The 22,363-nt window shown below is 47.0% G+C and overlaps 1 protein-coding gene across 3 annotated transcripts in view; it reads right to left on the minus strand.

Annotated features, from left to right (window-relative positions):
- Positions 1-814: 814 nt before the first annotated feature.
- Positions 815-22,363, minus strand: part of MVK (mevalonate kinase) — a 29,733-nt gene continuing 8,184 nt past the window's right edge. Inside the window, exons 7-10 of one of the 3 annotated variants that reach the window (XM_033169461.1) lie at positions 21,179-21,269; positions 20,658-20,774; positions 19,777-19,930; positions 815-864 (exon numbers count right to left, since the gene is read on the minus strand). In XM_033169461.1, coding sequence (XP_033025352.1) covers positions 830-864; positions 19,777-19,930; positions 20,658-20,774; positions 21,179-21,269 — 397 coding nt within the window. In that variant the 3' untranslated portion in view covers positions 815-829. Of the gene's footprint in view, positions 865-18,629; positions 19,262-19,443; positions 19,568-19,776; positions 19,931-20,657; positions 20,775-21,178; positions 21,270-22,363 lie in introns of those variants that run through there. The other 2 variants (XM_033169460.1, XM_033169462.1) reach the window with 2 other exon arrangements.

Consider the following 22,363-nt stretch of genomic DNA (forward strand, 5'->3'; position numbering starts at 1 on the left):
CACTCTCCGGGCCTCACGTGGAGGAGGCACACGGAGAAGGGCATCTGATTATGATCACAGGGTCTGGGTTGGTTCACATTTCTGCATCAGTCTGCAGTTTTTAAAAAAGTCCTCACAACAATCCATAAGTATTTTCATGGGCCTTTTGCCTAATACAAACTTTTTGCAAGTAATCTCACCCTACATGACATATTTATATATGTTTTATTCACTATATTTGCTTGGTGTGCTACACTTTCCCATAATATTTGCATTTTTTTAGTTGAAGAATCCCATCACAAAATTCATAAAGGTTTGGAAGAAGAGCTGAAGTTCAGTTTGGGGTTGATTTTTTAAATTATTTATTAAACTCAATAACTATGCATACCAATAATCTTAATACCGGTACTTTATTCCACTGTTATATTTTCTTCACAGGGTTTTCTTTACTCGGTATCAAGGTGAAGAGATAATTCAAAAGGTCCATAGTCCAGAGTATATTGAGAGTGAGGAGCAGGCATCCTTTGCACAACGTTCATTTTGCGTCTTGTTTTGGAATGTGGACATTCAGCAGGTTTGACACTGAAATGCAAGGCAATTTTTCCCACATTCCCAGAGGCAGGTATCCTTGTGACAAAAAATGACTCTCTCTAAAGCAAGGGTGGACAGGCTGCCATAGCCTTCCTTGCAGCCTTGCTGGACTCCAGTTCTCAGCCAGCTGGGTCATTGGTCAGCGATGATGGGAGTTGTAGTCTAACACCTGGAGACAGCAGGCAGAGCTCTGGGTTTGGTGCTGGGAAACCCCTCTGCCAGGAAGATCACAGCCTTGGCAAGATAAGCATGCGCTCTTTCAGCCTTGCGCTCCTCTGACAATGGTTGTGATGCCATGAAAACAGAAGTGAGTAAGAGCTGCACAATATTTCACCTGCACTTGTGCATCACTATAAGCCATGAACATGGAGATGCGGCACCACCTTTATTTCAAATACTTTTATCCCGCTTTTAGTCTAAAAGCACTCCTTGAGTAGCTTACAAAATGATGGTTCCTGCCTTCAGGATCTTTTATAAATTATTTTTGCAAACTGCTTTGAGACTTTTTATAATCAAGTGGTATATAAATATAATGAAATAAAAAAATCTAAAAGATATGGCACAAAAGGAAAAGGACCTTGATGAGAAGAGGAATCGAGCAGCTTTCCTCCGATCAGTTCTGATAGCATAAAGGTAAAGGGACACCTGACCATTAGGTCCAGTCGCGGATGACTCTGGGGTTATGGCGCTCATCTCGCTTTACTGGCCGAGGGAGCCGGCGTACAGCTTCCGGGTCATGTGGCGAACCAGAGCAGTTTACCTTCCTGCCAGAGCGGTAACTACCGTATTTGCCGGTATCTACTTGCACTTTGATCTGCTTTTGAACTGCTAGGTGGGCAGGAGCTGGGACCAAGCAACGGGAGCTCACCCCATCGCAGGGATTCAAACCGCCGACCTTCTGATTGGCAAGCCCTAGGCCCTGTGGTTTAGACCACAGCGCCACCCGTTATACAACACTTTCACGGCCTCTCCTACACCAAAATTGTTTGTGCATGTGTAGTGGTGTCAACAGAGCGAGCTGGCAGTAAATCACACTGTTCAAAGTTGGAGTTAACTCTTTATTAGCAAAAGCAGGATCTCCACAGACTTGGTGTCAGGCCTAATGAGCACAGCAGCTTAGCCCCGGGAGGTCTGGCCCCATGAATCACTTGCCAAGACTGAAAGTCCCTGCCTCCCCACGGCCATCTAAGTCCCCTTCCTCCTCTCCAGGGCTTTCCCCAAGCCATCAGACTATGCCTATCACCGCTCCATCTGTTTCCACCCCCCTCTGGCTCTGGGAAGGGCGCAAGCTTGTCAGCACACCAATGTGGGTAATATTTATAAACCATAATTTAAGTGTCTTTTGCAAGAGCCAATCCAGGGGTGTTGAAGAGTCAAAGGGAAGGAGCTGGTCCCTGAGGGATGCAGCCCCCTCCGCCCCAAGCCATTTGGAAGGGTCAATAATTCTCTGGATGGATGCTGCAAGGAGTGCAGACATCAGCATTCACATTTCAGCAAGGGAAATCCAACTCTAATATCCAGTTTCAAAATCCAGCTGACCTTGTAGAGCAAATACACTTAAGCTCTATTTGATACCTTCACCTGAAACGATGATTTGTCTTGCTTTCATAGTATTCTGATTGCTCTTTGAAAGCTGCTCCAGCAAAACTTCCTTTCTTTCCCCAAATTTTTTCAATGCAGCCTCATACCTGTTTCCTAATGAGTGCTGCGCTGCTTCAGGGAACTAAACAGGAAATCGTTTTTTAAAGAATTATTTAAAGAAATATCCTCATATTCATAATTCATATTTTATTTCGACATCTGCTGCTGATTACATTACATTTAACTAAAATTAGATGAAGCTCAGAATGTAATTAAACCCCTGCCAAAATCCGTGGCCCACCAATACCAGCCGAGCTCAGCAGGGGACGTTAGGGGCCTAATATGTAATTAGGAGCTATTTTCTAGCTGTTTTTAAAGTCTGAAAATTAGCTGCCTTTATTAATCACGCAGACAAATATAAAGCCAAGCCAACGCTTGCTGAAATTTCTAAAAAGGATTTTTTTTTAATTATACACCACATTGCACCGAGACTCATTTTGAATGTTGATTTGTTGTGCTCTGACATTTTGACAACTAGTTCTCAATTTGTCTGTCGCAGTTAGGCAACAACAAAGCCCGACAGTAATACTTAACTTTCAAAACCTTCACTGTGCCATGAGGTGGGGGGAGGATTTCACGCCTTAAATCCTTCAACGAGTGAGTGTGTCGTTCACAGTTCTCACTCCCCTCGAGTGGAAAGGATGTGGAAATAGAGCCTAGTGGTAATAAGGATTTGAAAATGGCTTATAGACTGATTCACTGAGGACCACTGGCGTCCAGCAGCTGTGCTAGCAAAGTGGAGTTGTTGTGTGCAAAGGCAGTAGACTAGAAGAATCATATAATTGTAGAATTGGAAGGGCACCCAAAGGGTCCTCTAGTCCACCCCCTGAAATCATGGCTATATGGCCTTCCAAGCACAAACGAAGGAGAGTCCGTTCCACCGCTAAGCAGCTCTTAACTGCCAGAAAATCCTTCCTAATATTTAGTTGGAATCTCCTTTCTTGTATACCTGAGAGTAGTGGATGTGGAGACATGGACCAACTGCCCCTTTGTGACAGCTGCCCAGGACATCCTGATGGCAGCTGAATGAATGGGGGGGGGGGGTGGATTTTAGCCAGATCCTGCAAAGCAGCTCTTGCATTCTTAGCTGTTTATCTGGCACAGAAACGTCAGTTCTTTTCTCCATGTGAAATTAGTATGGCACAATTTGCATTAGAGAAGCCAAGTTAAGTCTGTTGCGGCAAAAGCAACCAAGAGTCTTGTGGCACCTGAAAGACTAACCATGAGCAAAATCGGTGAAAGCTGGAAGGCATATTGATAGAGGTGGGCATATGAGCAAGTCCTTGGCAAAGCGGAGGCTGGGCAGCAATCTGCCGAGGAACTTGTCGTTGCATATCCTGCATCAGGCAGGCAGGACGACTCCTTCTAACTCAATGAAATGGTCTCGGCTTCTGCTCCAAAGCACTCAAGCAGAGGCTCCTACTTGTAAGTAAGAGAGAGTTCTTTACTCAGGCCCATAATAATACAGGCACAAGGCTCAGGAGTCCTAGTCCAGGGGTTCAGGAGCAGGGCAAGAAATCCAGAACAGAAAGGAAGCAATGAAGCTGTCCCAACAACTTTTTACGTCCAACCTGCCAAGTTTTTAAAGACAAGGCCTAGGCATGCTCACTTTGGTGGCACTCATTGCCTCCTGTGGGAGGGAGTTCCATAGTTTAACTTAATGTGCTGCTTGGAGAAAGACTTTCTTTTCTCTGCCCTGAATCTTCCAATGTTCAGCTTCATTGGATGTCCACAAGTTCAAGAATTTTGAGAGGAGAATTACTCTCCTCTAGCCATATACTTCTGTCATGTATAAGTACTGGAATTTTAGGAAATTTACTAAAAATAAAATAAAATAATAAACCTTCTGTTATGTCTCCTGTTCCTTGCCTTTTCTCTAAACTAAAAGTCCCAATGTCATTTCCTCATAGGGGAGTCGCTCCACCCCCTTAATCATTTTGGATAATCCCTTTCTGAACATTTTCTAACTGTACAGTATCCTCCCTGAGGTGAGGTGACCAGAACTGCACACAGTAGTGCAAATGCTACCATTCTGGGATGGTGCTGCCAGGGAGGTGGTGTGACCAGAGCCGTTGAAGAGGAGGAGTTCAAGAGGACGCTCTTTGGTTGCTGAGAGTGATTAATGGCAAGAGGAATTGTGACCTTCCATTTTCAAGGGATTGCACCCGGGAGGGGTGTGAGGTCCCATGTCTGCTTTTCCTCAGCCTTGCCACTCGCTTGCCCCTCCGTCCTTGGCACAGCTCCGTCTCTCCTGCCATCCTGTGGACTGCCCTCTCACCTCAGTCCACCCATGTAGGACCCAGAGCAGGGACAGTGGGCAGAGCTGATTGGAACCAGACTTGATCAAGCGGGGCCATCCTCGCAGGGGTGTGCATAACATTATACCCTTATGACAGCATGAGTTTGTTGGGGAGAGAAATGGCCATCCTCCTGTCCTCACAGGGACACCCAGGCGCCTCCATGCAAAACCTGCAAGCAGGACCTGAGTGCCAGAGCTCTCTTCCCTCCTGAGGTCTCCAGCAACTGGCATAAGTTTAGTTTGCTAGCTCTGAAAACCAGAAAGAACATCCTGAATAAATGCTGTAGGAGTTATTTTGTTGGAAGAGAGAGGCTGCATCCACAGAGCCATTTATTCTGTTTTCCCGAAGTTTTCCTTTTAATTTCCAAATTGGATTTGAGCATTCACACAACATAAAAGTCACTTTCAGAAATATAGTGGATGTAACAAAAGTTTAGCACTCATTTCCATGTTATTATTTGCAAACAATTTGGGAAATGAAGCAAACAACACAGAAACGAGCCTTAAACCTGAGGAACAATTGGAGGTGGGGGGATTCATTTGGAGTGGGGGGGGATTCAACTATATTAGAATTTCAAACAGTTTTCAAACTCTCTCCCTCTCCCTCCCTTCTCCCCCCACAAGGGGGGATGTGTGCATGTGCACATCTCCCTGAAGGGATAGGGAGCGCAAGGCCCAACACCCCCCCCCCGTGTGGTCCCCCCCCTGCATCTCTCTGCGCTGACATTTTCTATCACTGACCCTTTTTCTCTCCTCTTATCTCAAATAATGTCACTGCCTCTTTAGAATCTATTCATCAGAGCAGAAAGAAGCTACTGCAGACATTGATTATATAGAGAGGGGGGGGGAGGGAGAGAGATCCCCACCTGTGCCTTGGGCAGCAGGGGGGGGGAGCAAGCACCCTCACAGTGGCCACTGCTGCCTTCTTATCTCAAATCCCCCATCTCTCCTCACACCTGCCATTTCCATAGGAAAGCTGGAGAAGGGTTTTTTTAAATTTATTTTTTTAACTTCCTATGAAGATTAGACAGGAAAGCAGCATGGCTGGTGCAGGTCGCAAAGGATCAGCTCACCTCTCCCAGTTTGGTGTGCAATGAGATATTTCACTGTTTTCTTGTCAGCCACCAAACAAAGATGAACCTGGGAACTTCTGCATTATTACACACACACACACACACACACACACACACACACACACACACACACACAAAATTAAATTTTCTGTTTTACAATTTAAAGTACTCATTTTCACATCCTTAAGAGATGAATGACTTCCCTTCTCTTTCCATGGTTCATTTTGCATAACATAAATCCCTGCATATTTTACAAAACTAAATCATTCAGTATTCCATTATTACATCCATCAAAACTTATTTACACTGTTGAATTTATCTTAATGCTGCCAGTGTTAGAAATAAAGCAACTTTAAGGATACATTCTCAAGCAGTTTAAAGGGCTTGATTTCCCCTTCAGATCATTTAATCACCTCATTGTTCCCTGCCTCCAAACCAACCTGTGGTGGCTTCTCTTTAAAAAAAGAAGTAGTGGCAGCCATTGAAGCCTTTGGTGCACTTCTCTAATACCTGTCCTCTCCTGCCTTGGTCGTTAAGAGATGGGCTGTGACGCATGGCGGTGGGGAACACTGGAGGAGGTTCTGGCCGTGGGCTCAAGTTCTGCTGAAGCATGGCTCACCTTCCGCTCTACCCCCAAGTGGAGTCACAATGCCAGAAATCTATCCCTTGCCCTGGTTTAGGGCCATGCACTATTCTTGCTCTCTGGCTTTGGCTGGCGTTGGCTAAAGGAGCGTGAAAAGGCCCTGCCAATGGCCCACCCAGCCCACCGGGTGCAGGGCCAGAGCCCCCTCCCCTCCTGCCACTTCCAGAAGCTGGAATTCTACTTCTTACATTTCTATACCACCTTTTCCCTCAAAGAAGCTCAAGCTGCTGCACATGGTTCTCCAACTCTCCATGTTATCCTCAAAACAACCCTGTGAGGTTGAGAGGCAGTCACAGGCCCCAAATAATTTACTACTACTACTACTTATATACTCATCTATACCCACAGATCTTAGGGTGGTTCACAGGACGAAATCATAAAGTACATAATCAAAATGAAAACAACCACCCACTGACACCACCTCAACACATTTTAAAAGGGCTTCATGGCCAAGTGGGGATTTGAACCCTGGTCTCCCAGGTCCTAGTCCAACACTCTAACCATGACGCCAACAGAAAGACCTTCTTTTCTCTGTCCTGGATCTCCCAACCTTCCGGTTCATGGGATGCCCAAGAGTTGTTCTGGTGAGAGGGAGAAGAACAGGGGGCTGCTGCTGCTGCTGTTCCCACCCCCACCGCACTCTGCTACTTCAAGGCCGCTCTGCTCCAGAGCTCCACACGATCCAGCCCCAAAGCCAGACACGTTCTTTGCCTTCCAAAAGATCTTGAACCTTTGTTGGTGCCTCAGCCAGGCACCCTCCTCCTCCTCCTCGCCGCTCCAGTCATTAAGAGGCAACGTGGAGAATCATTCGTCTTCTCTCTGTGATGCTCATAATGTGAAAAATGAAGCTTAAGAAAAATTAGCCAAATTACCAGTCCAATCCTTCAGTGGAAATCGGTGGCTCCATTAATGCACATCTATAAAAACAGGGTCTGGAAGCCAAGAAAGGCCCAGGAACGGGAGCTGCGGGGAAGGGCGATGTCCCTCCTGCCTTCCTTGCCTCTGTGCCAGCACAATCCAGAGGGGGAGTTTTTTGCACCAAGGGGGGGGGGCGGGGGAAGAGGGGCAGCCCGGAGAACGACAGCGCCAAGCTGAGGGGGCACCCTGCAATTCCACACCAGCACAGAATTCTCTGCATGCACGTAGCTGAACTGTGGAACTCCCTTCCACAAGAGGCAGACAGGCTTGGGTGGCTTTAAAAGTGGATCTGACCAGTTCACAGAAGAGAAGGCTATTGGTGGCTCCTAGGCAAGATGGAGGCCATGCTCAACAATTCTCAGTGCCATGAAGAAACTACAGCTCCCAGAATGCTTTTGGGGGAAACCATGGCTTCTTAAAGGGGCATCATGGCACTTTTAACGTGATACTGGTGCCTTCTTTGTGTGTGCTGGGGGGTGCTCCTAGGGGGCAGATCCACACCACACGTCCAACACACATTTAAATCACCTGACTTAACCCAAAGAGCTGTAGTTCCACCCTGCAGTGCTACAGTTCCCAAGACTCTGTGAATCACAATTCCCAGGATTCTTTGGGGGCAAGACATGTGTTGTAAATATGCATTGTAAGTGATTGGGACATCCCATTGTAAGCCCCAAACTTATCTGCTCCCTTGGGGTCTCAATGGGAGAGGTCCTCTTTAAAACTTTCTAGATGAGCCCTCCTGTGTGCCAAGCAGCTGGCTCCATCCCTGAGCTACTCTCTCCCCGCCCCCCTTCTGTGCAAAGCAGGAAACCCCCACCTGGGTCGCCAGGAGAGCATGAAGCAGAGCTAATGGGGCAAGAGGCAGAAGAAAGCACGCCATAATTACAAGAAGAGAAGGGGCAGCAAAAGGTAATTTATGTGCCATGTTTGGGCTGAGCATTAGCAGGAAAAGCTCCTCCCAGGCTTGTTTGCGGCTTCTCTGCAAAGGGGCAGATGAAATCCACACAGCTGACTTCCGGTTAGGTGCCGAGTCAATGGCGGACGGGAGTCCGACGGCTCCGTCCTCCGTTAGGCGATAGGGAGCTCCGTGCCTGCGCCACGGGTCCCTTAAAGCCACGGGAAGAGCGTCCCGTGGACCGACGGCTTCGTGGGTCCCAGACGTGCTGTCTCCGCTCCTGATTTACCCTCGTAAGGGGGAGAATCGGGCGAGCGGAGCCCCAGCACGGGACTGAAGAAGCGGCTGCCTGCGGAGGATCAAAGCAGCGATCCCGCCAGACCTGAGCACCCGGCACTTCCTACATAGAAACTTCCAAAGAAACTCTGTAAGTCAAAAATTTGGATTATTTTACAAGTTTAAAGAGCACTGCTTGCAGAGGAAACTCCAAAAGGAAGCCTGTTCCCTTTGAACTGTTTGCGCGAGCTTGGTAGCGCTAAAGGATCAAAGCCGCGGCTAACGGGAAAGTTTTGCGAACTCTGCTAAACTTTTTAAAAGTTACTTAAAAGTTGTTTAAAGGCTATTTAAAGACTTAAAAACAGTTGATATGGCAAAAGAAGACACCGCTCCCCCTCTGGACTAGGATTCCGGGTCAGTAGCGGGCTGCAATATATTGTTGCCATTTTTTCTTTGTTGGGACCCTAGTGTTACAGTGACTGTTTACCAGTGGAGATACTTTGACTCTTTTACAGCCAGATACAAGCTACTTTAAAGACTTGGTGGTTACACTGCAAGTGAGAAAACAGTTACTGGCTTGGGCTATTTAAAATAGACTCTTCTTGGCTTTAAGGAATTTACAATTCTGAAAAATCTGAACTCTTCGCCTAAAAGTTGGATTAATGGACTATTGTGGACTCCTGGCTCAGCAGCCTCTTTGTTCTCAGAAAGCTAGCTGCAGGCCACCTGGTGTTTACTTTTGGGACTGTTGGTCTTCTGCTGTGAATGTCTGAGATTGTTACTATAGCAACTGGAGTGACCTTGAGATTACAGTTACAGAGCCCACAAGGAATGGAACTTAGATCTAAAGGAACTGGCTCTGAAAAAAGGAAAGGCTCTGTTTCCTTAACTCTTCAGGAACAAATGGAGAAATTGGCTGCAAGTGTGGCAGAAATTGCAGAAGGCTTGAAAAGTGTCACCGAAGGGTTGAAGCAAACACAAGAATCGGTGAATGCTATTGGTGCATCAGTGAATACAACAGTTAATTCTGCAATAGAAAAGCTCCAAGTGGATATTAAGGCCGATATTAAAGCCTCCACCCAAACGTTAGAAAAATCGATTGGCCAAATTGAGGAAAACGTAAGAAAGAACAGAGACGAAATTAATAAAATTGGGCAGGAGGTGACCACGTTAAAAAAGGACTCGGAGGAAATTAAAGTGGTCAGAGAAAAAATAAAAAAGGTGGAGGAAAAATTGGACAATTTGGATTTGGAGCAGATCGAAAATATTGGAACACGACAGAGGACTGTGGAAGAGTCTCTTGCTTTTCTGCAACTACATCAGAGAGAAGGAAACCTAAGAATAAGGGGTCTTCCAGAATTGGAGGGGGAAGACCTGAAAGCCTATATTGTGGAACTATTCTCGACTTTTTGGGAGTTAGAAGAGGTAAACGTCTCAGCACGCATAGTGAAGGCCTTCAGATTTGGACCAAGAGGTTCCAGAGGAAAGAAAAGCACTAAAACAGTCAGTGACTGTTTGATTGTGCTACACGATAGACACGACAGAGACTACTTTCTGGATTTACACTACAGAAACAACCTGGTGGTACAGCAGAATAAAGTAATTTTTTACAAGGATATCCCCAGATTCTTTTTAGATAAAAGAGCTCCTTATAACGACCTGGTGACGGAGCTAAGAAGAAGAAAAATCTCCTTCAGTTGGGAATTTCCAGAAGGCCTGGCATTCACGTTTGAAGGGAAAAAGATAAGAATAAGGTCCTTGGCGGATAAGCAAAAGTTTTTGGACAAGCATCTGGAACATTTCAAAGGAACTCCATTGGATCCAGCACAGCTTTACAAGTTTCCAGAAGTATTTCCACCACCGCCGGGACCACCAGGACCAAGCCAAGATCCAGAACAAGATAAGAAAGGACAGGCAACTGGAGGAGAGGAATAAACAAAGAAATGGCGCTCAAGTTAATGACTTGGAATGTTCGGGGATTAAATCAGAGACCAAAGAGACGCAGAGTGTTTTACAGCATAGAAAAGAAGAATTTGGATATAATATGTCTACAGGAAACCCACATAGTTCGGCGTCACAGAAGATTGCTACAGAACAAAAAATTAGGCCAAGAGTTCATATCATCGGATAAGGTCAAGAAGAGAGGAGTAGTGATTTATGCAAAGGAGAAATATAGCCCAAGACAGCTATTTAAAGATGAAGAAGGGAGATACATCGCAATTGAAATTAATGTACAAGGCGAAAAATTTTTGATTCTGGGACTTTATGCACCAAATGATGGAAAGTCGATTTTTTACAAAAAAATTCATGATTTGCTGTTGGATTATTTGGACTATAAGGTAGTTTGCCTTGGAGACTTTAATGGGGCAGTTTCCACATTAATGGACAGATCTCAAAGAACAAAATTAACAAATGATGGGAAACTCCCAAAGACTTTTTTTGAAATGGTGGACAATTTGAATTTGGTAGATTCTTGGAGATTAAAAAATCCCACAGAAACAGAGGCAACGTACTTCAGCGAATCTCAGCAGTCATGGTCGAGGATAGATTATATCTGGATCTCGAATGAATTGGCTCCAAAATTACAAAAAGCAGAAATCGGTCCTAAAACGCTTTCAGACCATAATCCGGTACAGGTAAACCTAAAAATGATTTCCAAGGATTCTTTCAGGTGGAGAATGGATGATGCATTGATGAGAGATACCAAGCTAGTAGAAAGAGCGGCGAAAAAGATGAAAGAATATTTTCAAATTAATTGGAATTCAGATGTGGAGAAAAGGATTGCCTGGGATGCAAGTAAGGCGGTAATGAGAGGATTCCTCATTAGTGAAAAGGCAAAAAAGAAGAAACAACAAAGTGCAGAGATGGAGAGACTGTTGAAATTAATCAAAGAAAAGGAAAAAGAACTAAGAGGACATCCCAGATGTGTTAAAATCCAAAAAGAAATCAAATACTTGCAATCCCAATATGCGAATATCATGAATCAAGACATCGAATGGAAAGTGAAAATGATGAAACAAAGAACATTTGAATCGGCAAATAAATGTGGAAAACTACTAGCTTGGCAATTAAAGAAAAGACAAAAGGCAAATGTCATCAGTAAATTGGTAGTAAATGGAAAAAATGTAGAGAAACCGGAGGAAATCAGATGGTGCTTTCAGAGATTCTATAAACAACTGTACAAGGAGGAGAAGATAGATGAAGTAGAGATAGACCGATTTCTGGAGAAGAACGGATTGCAAAAGGTCCCAGAGGAAAAACTAACAATTCTCAACCACCCAATAACGACACAAGAAATAGAAGATGCAATAAACAACATGCAACTGGGGAAGGCTCCAGGACCGGATGGATTAACAGCAAAATATTACAAGATATTGAAAGACTGGCTATCACAGCCGTTAAGAGAAATTTGCAATAGAATACTAGAAGGAGATAGGGCACCAGAGACGTGGAAAGAAGCCTCTATCACACTGATCTTAAAACCAGATACTGATAAGACTCTAATGAAAAACTATCGTCCAATATCCCTTTTGAATGTGGATTATAAAATTTTTGCAAATGTTTTGGCTACAAGGTTGAAAAGAGTGTTGAAAGATCATATACATAGAGACCAAGCAGGTTTCTTGCCAGGAAGGCAAATAAGTAATAATACGAGAATCATTGTGGACATTTTAGAAAAATTGGAGAGAGACATAAACACAGATGCAGCACTATTGTTTGTTGATGCAGAGAAAGCTTTTGACAAAGTATCCTGGACATTTATGAAAAAGAATTTGGAAAAGATGGGAGTTGGAGAAAAATTCTTAAATGGCATTAAGGCCATTTACACAGAACAAAGAGCAAAAGTTATTGTAAACAGTGTGATATCGGAGGAGATTGAAGTAGAGAAAGGAACAAGACAAGGGTGCCCTATCTCCCCTTTACTTTTTATTACGGTCCTGGAAGTCCTTCTGAATATGATTCGGAAAAATAAACAGACAAAAGGAATTAAAGTGGGAGAGAAGGAATACAAATTACGTGCCTTCGCGGACGATTTGATGCTATCCCTGCAAGAACCAGAAGGCAGTGTCCCCAGAGCCTTGGAATTAATTGAACAATTCGGACTTGTAGCTGGCTTTAAATTAAATAAGCAGAAAACCAAAGTTTTAGGTAAAAATCTGAGTGCAGAACAGATCCAAAGAATTCAAGAAGCCACAGGCCTCAATTTTGTTAAATCTGTAAAATACCTAGGTATCAATCTCACAAACAAGAACTTGAACCTGTATAAGGATAATTATGAAAAATTGTGGATGGAGATAAAAAAAGATATGGAGATCTGGACAAGACTTAAACTGTCGTTAATGGGAAGAATAGCAGTGGTTAAAATGAATGTCCTACCAAGGATGCTGTTCTTATTCCAAGCCATACCAATTTTGGACAAACTAGACTGTTTTAAAAAATGGCAAAAGGACCTATCGAAATTTATATGGCAGGGCAAAAAGCCAAGAATAAAATTCAAGATTTTAACAGACTCTAAAGACAGAGGAGGCTTTGCCCTGCCGGACTTAAGGCTTTATTTTGAAGCTGCGGCCTTTTGCTGGTTAAAGGATTGGTTTAAACTAGAGAACGTTGATGTGTTGGACTTGGAGGGACATGATAATATGTTTGGTTGGCATGCATACCTTTGGTATGACAAGGTTAAAATCCACAGAACTTTTAAGTCTCATATTGTGAGAAAATCCCTATATCAGGTTTGGACTAGATACAAAGACTTGTTAGAGAGAAAGACTCCTAGATGGATCTCTCCAGTGGAGGCCAAGGCATATAAGAGACCGAATATGTCTGCAAACTGGTTAAGATATATGGACATATTGCAGCAGGAAGGGGACTCCTTTAAGCTAAAAAGCTATGATCAAGTAAAAAGTCAGGTCCCCGACTGGCTGCACTATTATCAGGTTTATGAAACATTTAAAATGGACAGTGGGCAGAGCTGATTGGAACCAGACTTGATCAAGCGGGGCCATCCTCGCAGGGGTGTGCATAACATTATACCCTTATGACAGCATGAGTTTGTTGAACTGTGGAACTCCCTTCCACAAGAGGCAGACAGGCTTGGGTGGCTTTAAAAGTGGATCTGACCAGTTCACAGAAGAGAAGGCTATTGGTGGCTCCTAGGCAAGATGGAGGCCATGCTCAACAATTCTCAGTGCCATGAAGAAACTACAGCTCCCAGAATGCTTTTGGGGGAAACCATGGCTTCTTAAAGGGGCATCATGGCACTTTTAACGTGATACTGGTGCCTTCTTTGTGTGTGCTGGGGGGTGCTCCTAGGGGGCAGATCCACACCACACGTCCAACACACATTTAAATCACCTGACTTAACCCAAAGAGCTGTAGTTCCACCCTGCAGTGCTACAGTTCCCAAGACTCTGTGAATCACAATTCCCAGGATTCTTTGGGGGCAAGACATGTGTTGTAAATATGCATTGTAAGTGATTGGGACATCCCATTGTAAGCCCCAAACTTATCTGCTCCCTTGGGGTCTCAATGGGAGAGGTCCTCTTTAAAACTTTCTAGATGAGCCCTCCTGTGTGCCAAGCAGCTGGCTCCATCCCTGAGCTACTCTCTCCCCGCCCCCCTTCTGTGCAAAGCAGGAAACCCCCACCTGGGTCGCCAGGAGAGCATGAAGCAGAGCTAATGGGGCAAGAGGCAGAAGAAAGCACGCCATAATTACAAGAAGAGAAGGGGCAGCAAAAGGTAATTTATGTGCCATGTTTGGGCTGAGCATTAGCAGGAAAAGCTCCTCCCAGGCTTGTTTGCGGCTTCTCTGCAAAGGGGCAGATGAAATCCACACAGCTGACAACGGATGCAGACAAAATCTACACCCACAGAGGATGGGTCCAGGGGTAGATACTCCGTTCTCCAAGGGGACTGCCCCTTTCGGGAAGGTCACAAAAGAAAAGTGATGGGCGACAGATGCAGCAGGGGCCTGTCTCTTTGGCTTCTTATTCTGCAAAATGCTGTGTGTTTTAATGGACAGCAGCAGCTTCCACTGCTGCCTGAACCAACGAGGGACAGCACTTCACAGCCTGAACGAGGCTGCTGAAGCGTAAGAGCATCCAAAGAGCCTGCTGGATCAGGTCCATGAGGGCCCATCTAGTGCACGAACCTGTTCTTTCAATGGCCCATGGGATGCCTCAATGGGAAACCCCTGAGCATGACACGAGTGCAAGAGCAGCCTCCCCTCCTGCGCACTCTAGAAGCCCTTTCAATACACAAGTTCACCTTTCCTTCACCGTTCTGTCTCTCCTCAAAATTGATACCGTAAGCGCCATGGGGCAGGGGCCTGCCTACAGTGCTTAACTGGAGAGCCAGCATGGTGTAAGGGTCAGAGTGTCAGGCTAGGACCTGGGAGATCAGGGTTCAAAATCCCACTCAGTGATGAAGCTCACTAGATGACCTTGGGCCGGTCACTGCCTCTCTGTCTAACTTACCTCACAGGGTTGTTGGGGGTTAAATGAGGAGGGGGGGACAACCATGCACACCACCTTGAGCTCCTTGGACAAAAAGGTAGGACAGAAATGCAATAAATAAATTATGTAAGCTATTATGTAAAGCACCATGTACATTGATAGCAGTATTTGAAAGCAAACTTTTTTAAAGAGAAAAAATAGAACAGGTAATGGCAGTCTCTAGCTACAGTGGTACCCTGGGTTACGCACACCCCATGTTGCGGACGTTCGAGTTGCGAACGCCCGCAACCCCCGGATGCGCAGAAGCGCTCAAATCGCGCTTCTTCCAGGGTTTTTTTGTGCATTCGTGATACGCACGCCCGTGTTACGTACCATGACCTGGAACAGATCGCGTATGTAACCCAGGGTACCACTGTACCATGGGTTACATACGCTTCAGGTTACAGACTCTGCTAACCCAGAAGTAACGCTTCAGGTTAAGAACTTTGCTTCAGGATAAGAACAGAAATCGTGCTCTGGCGGCGCAGTGGCAGCAGGAGGTCCCATGAGCTAAAGTGGTGCTTCAGGTTAAGAACAGTTTCAGGTGAAGAACGGACCTCCAGAACAAATTAAGTTCTTAACCAGAGGTACCACTGTACAATCGAAGAAATAGGTTGCTGACTTCTGTCACTCCCACTATTTGCAAGAGTGCTCATGTCAGGGCAAAAAGGTGGACAGGAATTTCTCGGCCTCTTTAGGATTTCAGTGGACTTCTTCCGAAAGGTGGGTCCCTGCTGCCCTCTGGTGTCCAGCAAGGGCCCAACACCAGGGGCAGACCAAGACATCTGACCTGACACGGGCCCCTGAATCCACTATACATTTAAAGCAGTATCATACCCCTTTAAAGTCTCCCAAAGAGCCGTTAGGAGACCCTCACAGGGCAACAGTTCCCAGAATTTCTTAACAATCAATGCTGCTTTCACAGGGAACTCTGGGAATTGCAGCTGTCTGACGGGAAAAGGGGATCAGGGCCCTTAACTGCAGCTCCCAGAATTCACTGGGGGAAGCCACGGCTGCTTAAAGAAACACCATAACGCTTTAAAGGTATGGAGCAGATGTGGCCGCAGATGACTTACCACTGCTAGAAAAAATTCTATGTGTGCAGATCAAAGCCCAGTTTGCGCATTGGAGCCATTGTGCGCCATTGTAGGGCAGGTTAACCAATAATAAACATAAGAAGAGCCTGCTGGATCAGGCCAACGGGGGCCCACCTGTCCAACATCCTGCTCTCACCCGAGGACAAGAACACCCTCCCCTCCTCTGGCTTCCAGCAACTGGTATTCAGAAGCACTGCTGCCTCCCACAGCGGAGGCAGAGCAGAGCCATCAACCAGCTACAAATCCACCCAACAAATCCACCTCATGCAGCCCACATTTTACCAGCTTCCTTGCAATAACATGGGGGGGCTTTGTCAAAACCTTACTGAAATCAAGATACACTATGTCCACAGCATTGCTTGTAAGTGCATCAAAAAAGAAAGAAAAAGAAATGAGATTCATCTGGCATGACTTGTTTTTTGAGGAACCCAGGCTCAAATTACAGCATCCTATTCCAAGTACTGATCACCGAAGAATGGATGCTTTTGAATTCTGGTGCTGGAGGAGACTCTTGAGAGTCCCATGGACTGCAAAAAGATCAAACTTATCCATCCTTAAAGAAATCGGCCCTGAGTGCTCACTGGAGGGACAGATCCTGAAGCTGAGGCTCCAGTACTTTGGCCACCTCATGAGAAGAGAAGACTCCCTGGAAAAGACCCTGATGTTGGGAAAGATGGAGGGCACAAGGAGAAGGGGACGACAGAGGATGAGATGGTTGGACAGTGTTCTCGAAGCTCCTTAGGCAGCCACACCGGTTTCCTTAAATACCTCCCACTTTTCTCTCTCGTTGGAATTGTCTGCATTTGGGCACCTAATATTTCTCCTTTTAGAAACTCCCATCTATCTTGGACTCCCTTCTGGCATTTCTGACGATGGGATCTCACCCCATAGCTCCTTGTTTTTTTTAATTGGCCTTCTTAAAGTCCAGGGTGAGTGCATGTCTGACTACACTCAGCTTTCCCTTGCCTCTGTATCATGAAACCCAGGAGGACACGATCACTTCCTCCCAAGCTTCCCAGGACTTCCACTTCATGGATCAGTTCCCCTCTGTGGGTGAGGACCAGGTCCAAGACAGAGGACCCCCTTGTTGCTTCTTCCATCTTCTGGGAAGTGAGTGTAACCTGTCACAGACCCTTCTCTTTACCTGGGCAAAAAGCAGGGCAGAGCCCACCTGCTACAGATCCCTGTCTGCATGGTGCTTGTTTTCTCCCCATTGTTTTTTGCTGGGCAGGTTATTCCTCCCCACCCCCCACCCCATACAAACAACCCACAAACTAACAAAATAGTCACCATTTCAAATTACAAAGGACAGCTCTGCAGTGTTTTATTTTTCATTCTCCACTGCAGGAACATACCAGAATCAAAACTGCCTCTTCAAAGTGTGCCCTCAATTTGCAGAGTCCCCACTCCCTTCAAAAAGAATCACATGAGTTGATTAATCTACTCATTAATGAGTTGATTAATCTACTCATTAATGAGTTGATTAATCTACTCATTAATGAGTTGATTAATCTACTCATTAAAGGGGGGCAACCTCTTCAGGTGTCACTGGAATCCATTTCCCATCATCGTCCGCAGCATGCATGGCCAATGGACAGGGATGTTAATGAGAGTTGTAGTCCAGCAATATTTGGAGAAAACCCACCACAGGCTCCCCAGATCAAAACTTGCAGCCCTGGTGAGATGCATACACACCCACAGGTAACTTGCACATTCTCAAACCAGCCCCTTGGAACTGCCCCTGTGCGCCAAACAGGTTTTATCCTCCAAGCAGGGCTTTTAAGCTCACTGCCTTGCTCACCAGACTCTGGGAATGTCTTGCGAGGTCTCGGATGGTATCATGAATTCTCACAAGAGCCTTCTAGAAAAAGGCAGAGAACTTAAAAGCTATTTTAGGGCCAGGAAAACCCTGCGCAAAAAGAACTTTTAACCTCTTTGTCTTCCACGACTTTAATTGTTGCAATTTCAACTGGCCAGCCTTCAACCACGTAAAGTTGAAATTGCACATGGTAAATGTGTTTATGTTGCAATTTACCCCCCCCTTGTGTGTGTGTGTGTGTGTGTGTGTGTGTGTGTACACAGCATTAGGAAGCAATACAGAACCAACAGACTAAGGAGGTCACTTCCCCCCCCCCCACCCCAATTCCATTTCAAACTGCTGGATATTTTGTTAGGAACAAGGGCACCTCCTTCTCCTCCACCCCACCCCACCCATCAAGTTTCTGTGCCTAGGACCAAGGTGGGGGGACCTGTGGGTCTCCTCGAGGCCTTGCTGGACTCTCAACTCTCAGCATCCCTGAGTGTACAGGGTCCTGCTGGCTGCTGGAGCTGGGAGTCCACAGGGCTGTCTACCTGAGACCTGCTCCGTTGACTCTTCCAGAGACCAGGTGATCAGATCTCCCAATGCCAAGTAAGGCTGGGAAATTGAGCCAAAGTCTGGAAACGTTACGGGAAATGCTGAAACCAATGGAAGACAGAAGTGGTGCTGACAAGTCTGGAGGAGAGAATGTGGACTCCTTCTGGTTCCGCAAGACATTCATGGTTGGGCCCCCAATTCCCCCTTCCTCAGAAGAGCTGCAAAGCTGCAATTTGGGGCAAGTGGAGCTTAACCTTTTGTCTGCCAACTGAGATCCCAGTGTACATATCAACTGCATTTTGGGGGGCAGGGGAAGAAAGTGATGGATGGAGCCGGATTAAGTCACCTCTCCAAAATTGTCATTTGTCCCTTGCAAAAAGTCAAAACAACCCCCCCACCTGCTTTACAAACAAGTGCTTCCCCAACTCCACATATGCCTGTGAGCATGTAGTTCCAGCCACCCTGCAAGGGAATATGAGAGAAGCTCTACCTTATCCACACAGGGGTGCAAAGCAGCCGTGCCCTGGCAAGGTATCAACAGGGTGGGAAAGGACTTCCCGGCTGAAGTTAGGAGGACAGAAGAGAGTCAAGCAGAAGACAGCCAGCACCCAGCACCCTCAGCACCCAGTGACAGCCCTTCCAAGCTGCGTAACCAGGCCCAGCAAAGCACCTTGTGGGGACACCACCCCTTCCAGCAAACGGGCCCTGTCAGCATCCTTGCACTGCATTCTCCAGGGTCCAGCAGGCCAAGTAAACCCACCCAAAATCTCCAGGGGTCCCACAACTTTGAGCGAGGCCTCTGCAGTCAAATCTGAGCAACGTCCGAGTGTGATGAACTCGCAGGACCAGGAACCCCACTAAGAACCGCTTGCACTTCTGCTTTCAGGGAGGGGGGCGAGTGCACACACACACCCGGGGCCCCAATGTCCGTCTCCCAGCACTCGAACCCACAGGCGTCCAGGTCTTGGGTGGCGGCTGCAACTACTGCAGGAGGAGTGTCTGGCGAGAAAAGGCACAGAATCAGGCATTATGGCTGGGCTGGAGACACAAAATCAGAGAACTGTAGGGCTGGGAGGAGCTCTGGAGCTATAGGCCAGTGTTGTCAACGCTGACTGGCAGCAGCTCTCCAGAGCCTCAACCACTAAAAGGTCAGGGCGAGAGATGGCTGGTAGTGGACTTTGCACCAGCAAAGCAGAACTTCCACTACTCAGCACAGAAGTCCTTATTAAAAGACTTGCTTTTTTCGCTTATCTCACTCTGGAAAGTGCTGTGCACATCAATGAAGCTGCATCAAGGACACCACCCCTGTAAAGTAGGCCACTGTGATTATCCCCATGTAACACATGAGAAAATGGCAAGAGGGACATCCCTAAGAGCTGCCTCGTGACTCCACAACCGAGGTCAGAGTTTAAGGGCCAAACTCCCCGGCTCACATTTGGGCTTATGCACTCCCCAGATGAAAGTTTGCAAGCAAATAAATAAGAGTGTCCCCAGGATGCGCAGCATCTCCTGACCTGGCCGTAGCAAAGTGATGGCGCAGCCGCCTCCCCCTGCGCCCGTCAGCTTGCTGTGCAGCCCGTGAGAGGCGGTGACCTGGCAGACTCTGTCCAGGGAGGAATGGCTAACTCCAATCACATCCAGGTGGTGCTGGTTAATGTCAATGAGTTCCTGTTCAGAAGGAGAAAGACCAGCATATTGTTAACCTGTGGAACTTGCTGCCACAGGAGGCAGGGATGGCCACCAACACGAATGGCTTTAAAAGAGGAATGGACAAATTGACATGAGGTCTACGCTCTGCCTCCAGAGGCAGAAGTGCTTCTGCAGATCTGTTTCTTGAGACGACAGAAAGGGAGAGTTCCTCTGGTGCTCAAGCCTGCTTGTGGGCTTCCCTTCAGAGCATCTGGTTGGCGACTGTGAGAACAGTAGGCTGGGCTACATGGCCCCCTGGGCTGATCCAGCAGGATCTTCTTATGGCCTTGCATAAACATGGGAAGTGGGAAGGGACAGGATTTGGCCAACAGCAAGATCCCAGCCACAGGGCCAGCCCCAAACACTGCATAGCCAGAGGTGGAAGCCAAGATGGCGACACCCTTGCCAACATCCCATGCTCAGAAGCTGACCAGACGAGTGGCTGAATCTGACTCCAGGGCTGGGGATGGAGCACCACCCTTGCCCACTGCACCCAAGGGAGGGCCTGAAGGGACGTTAGGACACGGGGAAGACACAGCTCGCTCTGGTTGCTTTGCTGCAACCACTCTGCACCTGCAGCCTCACTCTGTAGTCGCACACACAGGATTTAGCAAGCTGGAACTGCCCCATCTGCTTTCGCCTCTTCCCGGTGATGTCCTGCCCCTCCTGGCTGGTTTCAAAGAGGAGGAAACAAAGGGTTCCTCACCTCCAGCACAAGGTAGTGCTCCTGAGATGGACGATCGGCCATTGCTTTGAGGACATCTTCGCACTCCTGGGAAATGGCGTCAATCGAGGCCAGCACCGGCTCCATTATGGCAGGAAACTGCAGGAGGAAAAAAGGGATTTCCTCCACCTAAGAATGGCATACCACTCAAAACCTCCCTCCAGTTTAACCGACAGTCACACTTTTCTCATGTAGCCGGCATTTAACCAGTTTTGCAACCAAAATATCATGGGGGGGGGGGGACTCAGAGTCCCAATTAATGGAAGAGGCAATTGTTTCATTTATTGTATTTATACCCCAGCTTTCTTCCTTCAAGGAGCACCCAATAGATAGATCTTCCCCTCATTTCCAGCCCTCCACAACAACCCTGCAAGGTAGGTTAGGCTGAGAGGCAGTGATTGGCCCAAAGTCATGGCCAAGTGGGACTTGAACCCTGGTCTCCCAGGCCAGTAATCCAACCCTCTAACTACTAGGCCATACTGGTTTTGTATCAGAAGCAATACCTTCAGCACCTTGTCTTTAACCCCTGCAACCAGGACCTTGGTGCTCCGAGGAACCTTGGTGTTGGTCAATAAAATCCGTAGAGTGGGGATTCTAAGAAGAAAAGAAGAACAGAGAGTCAAAACATGTTGTCTCTTCTCCAACACGGGCAGGCAAGCCAATTCACTCCATGTTTTTCCACTTCACTTTAATCCTCTGCAAGTGAAGGAGATGCCAAATGTTGTGAGGGAGCAGGAACTATGGGTGGTTACCAGCCCTGGGGGCTGTGCTCTGCCCCCCCCCCCCGTCAGAGGCAGCCGTGTTTCTGAATCCCAGCTGCTGGGAAGAGGGGAGAGCTGCTCTTGTGCTTGGATCCCACTTGTGGGTTTCCCATATTGGGCATCTGGTTGGTCACGGTGAGAACAGGATGGTGGACTGGGTGGTCCATTGGCTGGATCCAGCAGACCTTTCTGTTCTTATACAGTGGCTGGGGCAGCCCAGACAGATTGGCAGGGTATAAATAATATTAACTATTATTATTTTAGGGTTGCCCATGTTCTCTAGGGTATTCATAGGCCCTCCCTCCAAGATCCCAGGGCAGAAAGAGGGACAAGGCCTGAGCTCAGGGGTAGGGAGGGCACCTGCCTGGCAAGCAGGTGGTCTCAGGCCCAATCCCTGACTTCATCCCAAAACCGGGCTGGGAGAGATTCTCTGCCTGAAACCCCAGAGAGCTGCTGCCAGTCAGGGCAGACGTGACTGAGCTAGGTCAACCAACAGTCTGACTCAGAATAAATCAGCTTCCCACGTTACAACTCAGCCTTAAAAGTTTGTGATGTAGAAATACACACTAGTTGAGCTAATGGAGCATCCTCTTCAGTAGCTACAGTCTGGTGGTGTGTATCCTGACAGGCAGCGCCTCTCGAGGAAGGAGGGGTCCCATGCAGCCCCACCAACGGACGTGGGGCCTTCTGCAGGCTCAGAACCAGGACCAGCGCCCCCCCCCCCGCCCCCATGACAGGAGTCCACGATGCCAGCCACTTTTGTTTGCATGACCACTGCACAGCCATTAAGGACTTCACACAAGACAGGGACCTCGACCCAAAAGCTTAAACGTCATTAGGAGCCACGTTGTGGTTAGAATTACCTCAGCGCGCCGCCAGAGGCCATTTAGCTGCCTGACAAAAGGCCTGTGTCTTGTGAACCAAAAT

The sequence above is a fragment of the Lacerta agilis genome, chromosome 14 (genome assembly GCF_009819535.1).
Source record: "Lacerta agilis isolate rLacAgi1 chromosome 14, rLacAgi1.pri, whole genome shotgun sequence".
NCBI classification, from domain to species: domain Eukaryota; kingdom Metazoa; phylum Chordata; class Lepidosauria; order Squamata; family Lacertidae; genus Lacerta; species Lacerta agilis.